General features: G+C 44.3%; 1 protein-coding gene across 1 annotated transcript in view; it reads left to right on the top strand.

The window, feature by feature from the left end:
• Window positions 1-13739, top strand: part of EFCAB6 (EF-hand calcium binding domain 6) — an 88649-nt gene that overhangs the window by 5803 nt on the left and 69107 nt on the right. Inside the window, 2 exon segments of the mRNA XM_027107900.1 lie at window positions 1543-1775; window positions 12746-12842. Of these exon segments, the coding sequence (XP_026963701.1) occupies window positions 1543-1775; window positions 12746-12842 (330 nt within the window).

Raw genomic sequence — 13739 nt, 5'->3', positions numbered from 1 at the left:
GGAAGGACCCGGAGGACAAGCTGTGAGGGACCCAGAGAACAAGGCTGTGAAGGACCCGGAGGACGAGCTGTGAGGGACCCGGAGGACGAGCTGGAAGGACATGGGGGACGAGCTGGGTCTCGCGTGGGCCAGGAGTTTGATTTCGGCCTTGCTTGTTTTGACATCCAAGGGGAGTTACCTCACAGCCTTTGGAGACGGGGGTTTGGAGGCGTGCGAGGGCTTGGAGCTGTGACGTGGAGGGAATCAGCAGCACAGAGGTGGGCCTGCAGCCCCGGCCGGCTGTGCTCCTGGAGAAGAGGCCGCTGGACAGTGGCGTCTCTGAGAGGTAGGGGCAGCCCTTGAAGTCGGTTCCCACCGTATTTAGTGCAGTGATTGCATGTGTCAGTGCTGAGTAATTTTTGGTGAAAGAAGAAGTGAGTGAGTACAGATAGATCTTGCCACAAAATCCCAGAAGGTTTGAAGTGGACACTCGAGTCACGGCAGGGCTTGCCTTACATGACCTCTGTGGAGGGTCCTGGGACGTGAAGGTACAGGCGGGGCCTCCGAAGTGCCCAGAGAGATCCGTGGGTGGGACTGCCTCAGGGGCTGATGGCAACAGGCGTACTGCGGCCACAGCAGCTGCAGCTCTCCTAGCCTGAGACAGGAGCGTTGGCGGGGGCCGCAGGGTGTTGGCCCGGACAGACCTGCTTCAGATCCCGCTGCCGGGCACTTGCTGTCCGACCTCAGGCAGCAGTAATAGTAACAACATTTTAGAGCCCTTAGGAAACCTGTCAGTCACCTCCTAAGTGCTTCACCTCGTTAGCACATTCAATCCTCACAACCACCCCGGATCCCGTTACACATGAGAAGCCCGGCAGGGTTAAGTCTCTTGCCCTTGGTCACTCTGCTAGTAGCCAGCAGAGCTGAGCTTTGAAACTAAGCAACCCGCCTCCAGTGTGTGCCCTGAGCTGTGCAGCCTGGCCTCGACCGCAAGTTCCCTGCAGGCCTCTGTTTCCCCATCTGTAAAATGGGAATCACCGCGCTCGTGCAGCACGACCTGCAGACACAGAGGCAGATTTCAGGCGGGGCCTTCAGCACAGGCATCAAAACAGGGCCCAGCCTCTGGGCGGCAACTCAGGGTGAGATCAGCACAGCACTGGCTTTCCCGTGGACAGAAGTTGCCAGACATTATGAAAGTGGTATAAAAACTTGAGGGCAAGATTTTTATATGTCCTGGAAAGCTCCAGCGTACTCATTCTTACTTCTGGTACTAGAAGTACCAGTCCCAGAAGCCGAGGGAGCAGAAGGGAAAGAAACACCTTTCTTGTCCCTTTTCCTGAACTCTTTGCATTAAAAGAGGGTACCTGAGGACATAGTTCATCATTTCCCGGGGAGAGCAAATCATGGCAAGGATATTCCCGGAGCAGTGAAGTCTCCAAAATGCCAAGTCGAAACACGGTTCCTTCCTCACTTTGGAGATGAGTCCACAGCGCGGGGGGCAGGGGTGGGGGGATGACGTCAGGTTCTGGGGGACAGGCTTTGACGCTGCGTTTTTGACTCTAGGACCCCTACGCGGCCTTCTTTAAGATGGACACGGACAGGGATGGCATCGTCACCATGCACGACCTTCATCAGCTGCAGCACCTGCTCTTCAACCTGAAGGACGAGGATTTTGAGCGATTCCTGGGCCTTCTTGGCTTGAGGCTCAGCGTCACGTTAGATTTCCACGAATTTCGAAATTTGTGTGAGAAGAGACCGTTCAGAATAGAAGACACCGCGCCTCAAAGACTCATGAGGTAGGAGAGCAGCATGGGCCAGCATTAACGCCGTGTCCACACACGGGTGCAGATGATGGAGTTGCCCCCCAGGAGCTGTTTATTTTGTCTTTTCCTTAGTTCAAGAAAAATCACATTCAGAATTACACAGTGTAGAAAGACTAGAAAATGCAGATACAGGTTAGAAGATACACCTGATCTAAGCACCTGTGAGCGTCATTTTTGTGTTTCAAAGTGTATCATCCTGGTCTTGTTGCTTTGCACCTAAATATATACATATCTGTTTTTCTTTTTATGAGCCTTGGGTCAGATATATACACGTGTTGCTCAGCCTTCCAAGACATTTGGGGACACCATATGCAGAAGGAGGTGCGGTGCTTGTCAGGAGAACACGTGGACTTCCTCCAGGCCTGAGACGTTAACCTGGGCAGTAGGTGTGAACTGGGGAAGCACAGAACACCTTATGGTAACTGATGGATACTGAGTGTCATTTCAGTCTTTTTTCTATGTGCATAAATACACACATATACTTGTATAGTTTTCTTTTTATAAATTTGGGCTCAGCCGTGCCAGCTGCTTTGGGAAGTGCGAGGACCCCTTCCAGCCCTTTCCTAGTCAGTGCTCCCCACCAGACCCCCGGCCACCCAATGCTGGCCTCACTCACGGCAGGAAAATCTCTGCGTCCAGCTGAGCTGTGACTCCATTTGTCTCCTTGGCTTCTCTCAGTAAGAGCATCTGCTCCTTGAAGCGGTAGTGGGTTCCCATCTTACCAGGACGTGTCACAGTCTGCTCTCCATTGAGATCTGTTGACAGGCATGAGTGAAGTAGCCATTCAGCCACTCCTTTACCAATTATTATAAGTACACTATTAATATTTTTTTGAAACGTTACCGTCCACTGCATTTGCTGCTACAGTGATACAACGCAGTAGTGGCATCCACTGGGTCCTTCTGCCCTTGAGGTACTCCCAGCCCCCAGGGGCTATAGGCAAGTGCCCCTTCCACCCGGCAAGGGCAACCCCTGGAAGGGGGAACCCCCAGAAGCCCCTGTCACTGAGCCGGACTTTGTGGCACTTGGCTAGGCTGCAGAGGCCCTCTGATCTTGCACTTTAATTTTTCCCTCTGAATTTGCTGGTTTTGTTTTGTCTATACTTAAAAAGCCAGTGAGAAAGAAAACGACTGTAGTCTCTTTCTAAGTGAAACGATCATGTCACACGTGAGTTGAACACCTGCTTCCAATTGCTCCATTTATGAGGAGCTTTAATATGAGACTTGATTGCTTAATGTTAAAACAAAGCACAAAAATATCCTTCAGAAAGAACTTTCTGGAGAATGTATGCAGAATGGATATGGAAAATTTCAACCACAAAGCGCAATCTTCCCATCCAGATGATTCCACCTTCTTAGTTGTATTATTTGTTCATTCATCACACATTTACTGAGGGTCTGCTGTGTGCTCAGTGTCGCCCCAGGACTCAGGTACAAAGATGGATGAGATGAACACTCCCTTTGAGGGGCTCGGGGCTGAACTGCGACACGTACAAAAATAAAGAAATAGAAGGATGTCTGAAGTGCCACAGGGAGGCAAGAGGCTAAGCCTGCTTGAGGTGCACAGAAAAAGCAGGACATTTCAGTTGGGTCTTGAGGTGTGAGTAGGAGTTCATCTGGTGCAGGTTACCAGACCGTGGTTCAAGGTCAGGGAACAGCATTTGCAAAACCACAGAGGTGGGAGTGTGGAGCACATTGAGGGAATGGGGGGAGGATGCATATTCAGAAGTGGCATGCACAGTGGGAGAGGAGGCCTCAAGATGCAGGAGGGCCAGATGTGACGGGGCTCGAGTGCCAGGCTTGGTCAGTAGGCAGGAGAGGATTTTATGCCGTGGAGTGTGTGGGTCACATTGTGCCATAGAAACATCCTTCAGCAGCCCCAGAGTAGAGGATGGATATAGAGGAAGCGGTGGGTTCCAGGGAGACCCAGCTTGGGCTCCAAGGGTCTGGTGGAGAGCGAGCTTTGAGACCCCAACCAAGGCACTGCTTTAGAAAGCCAAGCCTTCCCATGGCCGGACCCCGTACCTGTGTTTCATGAAGGTACATCTTTCCATTCCCCACAGCCCTTTAAGGAGGCATCACCTCCTGCCTTTGCAGTTGAAGGAATTGGGGCCTAGAGAAAAGTTACTGACTTGTCCAAAAGGACCCAGGTGATGGGCGGTGGACAGAGATTGGAACCCAGGATGCCTCTGGGGAGGGGCCACTTCCTCTGCCTGGAGAGCTCAGCCTCTTTCACCCTCCCCAGCCTCACTCTCCACCAGCCAAACCTAGATGCCTTGCCTTATTGGAAGCCATCCTGCCCGCTCAGTGGGGCCCCTCTGCCTTCCGGGCCTTCACTTTCCACCTGCATCATCAAAATGCACTACTTCTGAAAACTTTGAAGGTTCATGATTTTGTCAAAGAGAGGAAGACCATTTCGTTTGCTTCGTAACTGCACATCATTTTTAAATGTGTAAATACCAGTTAGAGTGATTGGTCCAATGACCTGTTCCGTTTACACCATCTGTTCCCCCCAATCTATTCCCTTGTTTAAAACACACGGGCCTTGCCCATTTATCCACTGACAACCCACATCAAGTACATTTTGGCACATGTACATCATCAGAGATGAAAGAATACTGTCAAGGGTCCTTTTAGCAGAATTAGATGGTCAGCTTCTTGTCACAAAATATTGTACGATCCAGTCGTTCCTGATGAATGACTGACTAAATGAAAATAACAAATTTCCTTGTTATTCTTAGACACGCGTCATTTACTCAGTCATCAAGAGATCTGGCTTACATGACCCAGTTCACCGTCATCTTCTGGTCCATCTAATAATTGCGAAACATTTCCTGATCTCAGTTTTCTTCCCTTTGCCACTTGTGCATGAAATAAGAATTCTCAATTTTCAACTACATTCAGTGAAAGCTAACATAAGATGACAAGGATGGTGTCACTGTCTTCTTTTTACCTTCTTGAAAGATGCTGTTACACTTTGAGCAGTGCAATCAGAAAACTGAAGGATGATGTAATAGTGGTGATTCATTTCAATATCGTATCATCCTGCTAGGAGATGCCATCATTTTTTGTTTTCTTCTTATTATTTAGTCTCCTTTTTTTTAGCATAGCTGGAAATAATTAATGAGCAATGATTGAATATTTCTTAGAATAATGAAATAGATCTAGTATGATTAAATCAAGATCACTAAGATCCCATGATCTATCATATCCTAAGAGGTTTCAATGGACCCACATGGTAATTGCAAGATAGGAGTTTTATTTCATAAAGAAAATAAATACATTTTTTGTTCTTTTTTGGAAGACCTCTAAGAAAGAATAAAAGTCATGAATGCCACTCTTCTATTTTCTCGATCATACAGAATCACTATTTCTTCTTTAAATATTTGATAAAATTCACCAATGAAATCATCAGGTCCTGGAGTTTCCTTTGTCAGAAGACTTCTAACCACAAATCTAATTACTTTAATAGTTATAGGATCATTCAGGGTTTCTATTGCTTCTTGACCGAGTTTTAGTAATTTTTGTCTTTTAAACTATTGGTCCGTTTCATCTAAGTTGTTAAATTCATAAAAATGAAGTTGTTCATAGTATTCCCTTACTATTCTTTTAATATCTGTGGGGTCTTTAGTGGTGTCCCTTTTTTCATTTCTTATATCGGTAGTTGATGTCTTCTCTCGTTTGTTCTTGATTCATTTAGCTGAAGGTTCATCAATTTTATTGATATTTTCAAAGAACCAGCTTTATGTTTCATTTCTTTTTCTCTATTGTTTTTCTGTTTCGATTTCATTGATTTCTATTCTTGACTATTTTCTCCTTTCTTCTTGCTTTAAGTATACAGTTGATCCTTGAACAACACAGGGGTTAGGGGTGCCAACCCCCTGCACAGTCAAAAATCTGTGTATAGCTTTTGACTCCCCCCCAAGCTTAACTACTAACAGCTTACTGTTGACTGGAAGCTTACCAATAACATAAAGTCAATCAACACATATTTTGTATGTTATATGTATTACATACTGTATTCTTACAATAAAGCAAGCTAGAGAAAAGAAAATGTTATTAAGAAAGTCATAAGAAACTTACATATACTACCAAATGTAAAATAGATAGGTAGTGGGAAGCAGCCACATAGCACAGGGAGATCAGCTCAGTGCTTTGTGACCACCTAGAGGGGTGGGATAGGGAGGGTGGGAGGGAGACGCAAGAGGGAGGGGGTATGGGGATATATGTATATGTATAGCTGATTCACTTTGTTATAAAGCAGAAACTAACACACCATTGTAAAGCAATTGTACTCCAATAAAGATGTTAAAAAAAAGGTCATAAGAGAGAGAAAATACATTTATAGTACTGTATTTATCAATACTGTAAGTTTACATTGTCTTTTACAAGATAAATCATCTGTCTGTCAGTACCCATATCAATATTGTCTCATATGGTACAAAACACTGCAGGCGTCATACATTTTGGTGTGTAACTCTGGACATCAAAACTGGAAAGATAATGTGAAAAAGAAATTCATATTTGTTTAGAGGTATAACGATGCATGCATTGTTAACAAAGAAGCAGCAGTATTATTGCTTTATGGGAGTGTGGTGTAATCGATATAATTGCTTCATGGTAGCCTAGCCTATACAGTAAAGAATGAATCATAAGATTTTTATAGCATACAGTATTCCAGTCATATTCATAATATAGTATTGGAATCGTTACTCTAAAAAAAACCCATTTGCCTGTGATGATAGGCTGATACACAGTTTCTCCAATACGAGAGAGAGAGAGAAGCACACTGTACGGTAATATAATTCTTTGAAAGCAAAGTTATAAAACAGGAAGAAAACTAACATATTAATTTTATATTAAATATCACTCAAGGATACACTAGTATCTACATATATTATATTTTATACATTCATGACATATCTAACTTTTTCTTAATTTTTTTCAATATTTCTAGGCTATGTGGTTAATCTGTGAATTTTTTTCAAATTGTCACAAATCTACAAAAAATTTTCCAATATATTTATTGAAAAAAATCAGCATATAAGTGGACTCGTGCAGTCCAAACCTGTGTTGTGCAAGGATCAGCTGTAGTTTGCCCTCCTTTTATATTTTCTTAAGCTGAAAACTCAGGTTTTTTATTTGAATTCTTTCTTTTCTATATGAGCCCTTAATGCTATCAGGTTCCTTGTAGGCACTGATTTAGCTGCATTTCACAAATTTGGATATGTTACAGTGTTTATTTTCATTCAGTTCAAAATATTTTCTAATTTCTCTTTAGACTGTTTCTTGAAACCTTGGATTATTTAGAAGTATGTTTTTTTTTTTCAAAATATTTCCATGGTTTCCAACTATCTGTTATTGATTTCTAGTTTAATTCTGTTCAGTTTAGATAACATACTTTGTATGATTTTAATTCTTTTAAATTTGGTAAGGTTCATTTTATGACCCTAGAAATCATCTGTCTTGGTGAACATTCCATGTATCTTGAAAAGAATGTATATTGGCCTGTTGTTGGGTGGAGGGTTCTATAAATGTCAATAAGATCAAGTTGGTTATAGTGTTTAGGTTCTCGCTTATTTTCTATTTGTTCTATCAATTACTGAGAGAGGAGTGTTGATGTCACCAACAATAATTTTGCATCTGTCTATTTCTCCTTCCATTTTTATCAATTTATGCTTCATGTGTTTTGAAACTCTGAGAAAAAGTATATTTGTATTTACCATTTCTGCTTCTCTTCTTTTATTTCTCAAGCTCAGAAGTGTCTCTCTCTGCTGTCATTTTCCTTCCCCTGAAGAACTTCTTTTAGCATGTCTACTGGAGACAAGTTATCATAGTTTTCCTTCATTGAGCATATCTTTATTGCTCCTTCATTCCTAACAGTTTTTTTTTCTGGATATAGAATTATGGGTAGACAATTCTTTTGTTATAACACTTTAAAAATCTTGTTCCATTGTCTTCTGGCCTCCACAGTTTGTGAGGAGAAATCTCAGTCATTCAAGTGGTTTTCTCTCTGTAATGTGTCATTTGTCTCAGGTCGCTTTCAAGAGTTTTTCTTTAGCTTTGGTTTTCAGTAGTTTTAGTATGATGTGTTTGAGCATGATTTTCTTTGAGTTTATCTTTTTTGAGGTTTGCTGAACTTCCCGAATCTGTAAATTTGTTTTTCCATCAAATTTGGGCAGGTTTCAGCTATTATTTCCTGAAGTTTTAAATTTTTTTCTGTACCAATCTTTTTCTCTTCTCCTTTCAGTACTCCAGTGACACGGGTGTTAGACCTTTTGTTTTTGTATCACAGGTCTCTCTATCATAGTCCTTGGAGATATATTCTTTCTTTTTCCTCTGTTGATCAGATTCGATTATTTCTAGTCATCTATTTTCAAGTTCACTGACTCACTCCTCTGTCATCTCCATTCTGTCCTTGAGCCAATCCAGTGAAAACTTTATTTCAGTTGTTGTTTTTTCCAGTTCTAAAGTTTCCACTTGGTTCTTTTTTTTTGACTGCAATTTCTTTGCTCAGAACTGGTCTTTCCATTTATTTTAAGAATGTGTACTCTTACTTCATGGTTATAATAACTGCTTTAAAATATGATAATTTCAACATCTGGGTCATCTTGGAGTTGGTGCTTGCTGTCTTTTATCTTGAAAATTGTTGGGATTTTCCTGGTCCTCTGTATATTGGGTAATTTTGGGCTGTGTCATGGACATTTTTAGTGTTGTGTTGTGACACTCTGGTCCTGTTAACATCCTCGGTAATGCGTTGACTGATTGATCTTTTTTAGGCAGGCAATCAATCCATTTAGTTTCAGAGTGCAAGTCCTGACCTGCCTTCTGTGGTTTCAACATCGGTTCAGTTTTCAAAGCCATTGTAGCTCTATCAGCTGAGCCCATGAGTGCAGCACGCAGGAGACAGTCTTAACTACACTGTAGTAAAGTTCTCAAAGCTTTCACTGTGCTGCTCTGGGTTAGTTTCACACATGTGCACATCACAGGTGAACCTGGAACTTCCTTCATTCATTTGGGCGTCCCTTTTTCTAGCCCTCTCTATGATTTCTCCCCACACTCTCCAGCACTCAGGGACCCCTTTTTTGTTCTTCTGGTTGGACAATCTTAGGTGTTAGCCATTCTGTGCTACTGAGTGCTTCTCTTGACTGGGGCCCCCTCCAGGCCAACATGGTGAGATAAACACGAGAAAGAGAAGGTCATGTGGATTTCTCCAATCCTCCCTGAACACAGGGACGCCTTTTACCATCTCCTCTGGTTGGAGAGAAGAATTTCAGTCGTGGGCACCTACTTGGCCAATACTATTGCTGGCACCAGCATAGAAGTGCACCTTTGTAACTGGGCTTGCCCCAGATCAGGAATGAGACAGTAAAAAGAGACAAGAAAGGGGGGATTCCCCCATGCTCTTTGTACTTCAGGGGCTCACCTTCCTAGTTCTTCGGTCAGAAAAACAGACTTTCTTTTGGAGATTTTTCTGTCCATATCCACTGCACAGTTCCAGAGTTAGGACTGCCTTTAAGCAGCCCTTAAGTTGGAAATATGGGAGGAAAAAAGCCCATGAACCTCACCATTATGTAAGTCGTTCTTCAAGTTTTGATTTCCCTCTCCATAAGCCTCCTATTATTTACTTTTTACTGTCTCTTCAGAGAGTTGCTTTTTGTATTCTGTCTAGAGTTTTTGGTTGTAACCAGTGGAAGAGACAGGATGAAGTAAGTATGTGTGTCTACTCCACCTTAACTGGGTCATCACTCATGCCTCAAGGAGTCCCTGCTCTCTGGTCTTCTTGGCTGAAGTGCCCTGGACCCCGCCCTGGTCCATCATTCTCAGTCACATTCAGTAGCTGAAGTTATCTGATTCACTTGTTTTTCCATGTGTTTGCTGCACATTCCTGCCATCACAGGATGAGCTCCTTGAGGACATGGGTTCTGTTCACCATGCTCATCATTGTGTTTGTAGGACTTAGAGCAGCACATTGTATGCATTTGTGACTGACAGTCTGGCTGATAGGAAGGCTGGATCTGACTGATTGTCAAGATCTAAAGAGGCAGACAATAGGAGAGAAAATAAGTAACTTCTGGAAAAGGCCACAGAAAAACCTTCCAATCTCTCTAGAGGAGACAAGGATATAAAATGGTACCGAGGAGAAATGAATGGGAAATAGGTAGGAGCTCCTGGTTTGAGCACGAGTCACTAAGAAAAATAATCCAGCCTCATAGCCTGGAAAAGGAATTGGGTAGGGAGGCTGCTTGGACATGTGTCTAGACAGTGAGATCAGCTTGATGGTGAGTTGACTTTGCAGAGACAGAACACGCCTCTCAGGATCTCCATCCTTCTGAGGGAAGGCCAGGTGCGTCCTCTGGGTTCAGACAGGATTTATGAGGCACCTAACGGTGAAGGCAGGGGAATAGGCCTCGTGAGGACCTACAGTCCTTTTAAACAATAGTTGTGAAAATGCAACATAATCCACCCAACCTTCCAAAACCTTAGTGGTAAAGTAACGATAGAAGATTAGACTGCTTCATCTTTGGATCCTTTTCCACCCTTGAAATTCCATGATTCTGTGAAGTCCGGTAGACAGTTGGAGACGGAACGGAGAAGCACGTGAGGTTACCGTGCTCATGGCATGGAAGTGTGGGCAAACAGCATCCAGGTGGTAGCTGGGGACAGGAGCGGGGATGACCTCTCAGAAGAGTACATAAGCTTTGGGATGGAAGGAGAGAGGAGTGGTCGAGGGGGCAGGCAGAGAGGGAGAGTCACTCACTGAGGGCACATGTTTGCCAGGTGGTGGGTGTTCCAACCCATGGTGTCATTTAAAGAGCAGCATCATGACGGTGACTAGAGAGGGGGCGATGGTTAACAGCATCACACGTTAAGCCAGCAGAGACCCCGGACTTGGTAATATAAAAGCAACTGGAGAATTTAAAGACTGTGTGTATTTGGGGGGGTCTCAGTCGGGGGAGGTGTGCCACCATAGTTCACCTGTGTTCCCCACAAGCTGGCATCTGCCAGGAGAGAAAATGAAAGTGGGCATGACCTCATTTGGTCCATTTCAGCAGCGACATGGGAAGAGGGAGAAGACCCCGCCCAGCTGCAGCGGGTCCTCAGCACCTGCCCACTGAGGAAATGCAAGAATTTTTGTTTGCCGAACCACAGGAGTCAAAGTTTACGTAAATCACCAAAGAAGCGCTGGTCTGAATAAGACCCTTTCCGTGTGACACACGGGTCAACAGCACAGTGTGGGCTCCTGAGGTAACGAGGGCCACGGTGTTGTTGGTGATCAGTGCGTACGGAGCACTGTCAGTCATCAGGGGACCTGAGGAGCGGTCCAGGATAGCTGAGACCAGCAGCAGAGTTTCTTAGGAAGGATTTAAAGGAGAAGCCACGTGAAGAGCAATGATTACTGCTCAACTTGTTGGTTGCAGTGCTGTGTCCTGCTGTCTGCTTTTAAAATGTAGGACAGTAGTGCGATGTTCCAGGAGGGCCTTCTCTGGGACGCTGCAGGCTTCACCTTCCCCAGGACCTCACACAGTGCCTGGCACTCAGTGGTGCTCAGCAGAACTGCTCCGGTTGAATTGAAATAGACATGTTAAGTGAAAAGAAGATCCTGCGCGTGTAAAAACCATGGGTGGCCCTCACCTCTGTGAAATGTAATATTTAATGGATCCTTTCCTCTGAGGAGTGAAGGTAGAGGGGCTACCAAAACTGTAGCTTCAGACGGAATGACAACGGTGAGAAAGGCTTTCCTCTGGCATGGGAGGGCCCTGAGTTTCAGTGCCAGGATTCCCGGTACTGGCTGTGCAATTTTGGCAGGCAATTTCACCCCTCTAAACCACAGCATCCCCTTTTGCAAACTGGGGTGGCAATGCCAGCACTGCTGTGAAAACCCAGATTCGGTAATTCCAGCCTGACTGGTCACAGAGCTTGTGGAGGCCACGATTACCCTAAAACCACAGTGCTCCCCACCTGGCATCACATACAAAGGGTCAGCTACAAAGCCGCGTCTTTGGGGATCACATAAACCTTTGACTGTTGCATTTTCTCAACTGGCGGCCTCCTGGTTGACTTTAGAGTTTTTTCCTTACGGCAGCTCACCTGCTGGAGCATGAATAACGCCACTTCTTTAAAAGGGCGACATGGGGCTTGTGTGCTGTCCCCACCCTGGTTTTCCAGGTTCCCTTGAGGGGAAGTTGCTGTGAGGGTCCCTGTGGGGCCTCGCTCAGGTGTCCCCCTTACTCGCCCTCAGGCAAGATGCACTGATCACCCACGTGCCTGTGCGCAAGCGTGGTTCCAAGCAAGGCGACCGCGGAGAAGGAAGTGGCAAAGGGTTTTACAGGGTTTCACGCGCCCCTAATTTGTTTTAGTGATTGGAAGAATCCAGGGCACCCCAAACTCCTTCAGCCACAGTCTTCACTGCGCCCCGTGGAGGCCTAGCCACAGTCTTTTTTTAAAGTGTCCTTGGCGCCCATCGTTCTGTGACTAAACAGAGTTTTGATCATTTTACATCCCATAGACCTAACCTTTGAACATGAGCTGAGACTGAGTCTGTAGGTCACGTTCCCACAGTGTTCCTGGACTGTTAGCTTTGGTCTGCGTGATCACGCCAACGTGTACGTTCAGAAATAAAAGTCTTTAGTTGTCTTCATCTGAAGACAATGTTATAGTGTGTTTTTTATCCCTCTGGGAATAAATGAGCCCTTTTTGTTTTGTGAACTGCAGGAAAAGTTGAACAGCATTTATCTGGAAATGCGCAAGTACTCCTAAAATTTAAGATTGCCCTAACATGCAGCTGGGGAAATAAGACTGTATTTTAAGAATTAAGTTAGACCAGATGTGAAATAGCAGACTTTAACGCTATCTTTGAAACAAACCGGGGTAGGAGAATCCCTTGGGAGATTAATGAGTCCATTAAATTTAAACAGATTCTTTTTTTTTTTTTCTTTTAAGACCAAAACAGAAGGTTGCAGATTCAGAACTAGCTTGTGAACAGGCTCATCAGTATCTTGTTACCAAAGCAAAAACCAGATGGTCAGACTTGTCTAAGGTAAGAAAATGATTATTTCCTTAAAAGGAAAGGGAATCGATTTCAATGTTCCAGGATCCTTGTGATGAGGGAGCTATTTTCCATCCAGTCGCTAAGATGGCAAAGCAACTTTGTATAGCAATTTAGGGACTCCTTTTCTTCGTAAAATACTTTTTCAAAATAAATTCTCACATTCGAGGTCAATTGATCTTTAGAAAAATAAGTAATTTTAAGAGTTACATGGACTGAAATTGCTGGCTTTATCTCAGGTTTGATATGAGTTAAAATTTTAAATGAAAAATGTAAGATGCTATCATTCTTGTTTTTACACAGTTATAAACATGCTTTTTAAAGAGGTATTTCTTCCTGTCTTGCTAAAATTATAGAAAGCATAGTTTGAAGGTGAATACCCTCCATGTGCAATTGTGTAAACTGTGATGATGGTGTCAAGATGGGAAACATACTCTTAACAATGGCAGCTGTACCTGCAGGACAGTAGATCTGAAATGCAAGCGTGGGTCATCCTGAGGGCTAGGATATGGGGTCACCACTTCTCAATGCAACAAGGACACAAAAACTTCATTTAAAAAAGTATTTGTATCCTGCATTACGGAAGTATTTTCACACTATTCTGAAGAATGTCTCCACTTTGTTTCATGTGGTCATTTTCTATCTCTGTCTGCTCTGTCTTGGCCTGTGCCCGATGAGAAGTCCCGCTTTTAAGTCCTGTTAAGCACCCGGGCTGCCTCACAGCCTTGACTGTGCCAGCCCAGGCCGGCAAATCACACTGATCGAGGCCGGGCCAGCCTTCCAGAGCAGTCCTTTGGGTCACACTGATCGAGGCCGGGCCAGTCTTCCAGAGCAGTCCTTTGGGTCGCACAGATCGAGGCCGGCCAGCCTTCCAGAGCAGTCCTTCGG

This window comes from Aethalodelphis obliquidens, unplaced genomic scaffold (genome assembly GCF_003676395.1).
Source record: "Aethalodelphis obliquidens isolate GAN/ISIS:26980383/991018 unplaced genomic scaffold, ASM367639v1 scaffold8, whole genome shotgun sequence".
In the NCBI taxonomy this organism is placed as follows: Eukaryota; Metazoa; Chordata; class Mammalia; order Artiodactyla; family Delphinidae; genus Aethalodelphis; species Aethalodelphis obliquidens.
The sequence above is the reverse complement of the archived record's forward strand: the minus strand, read 5'-3'. Positions and strand labels throughout refer to the sequence as shown.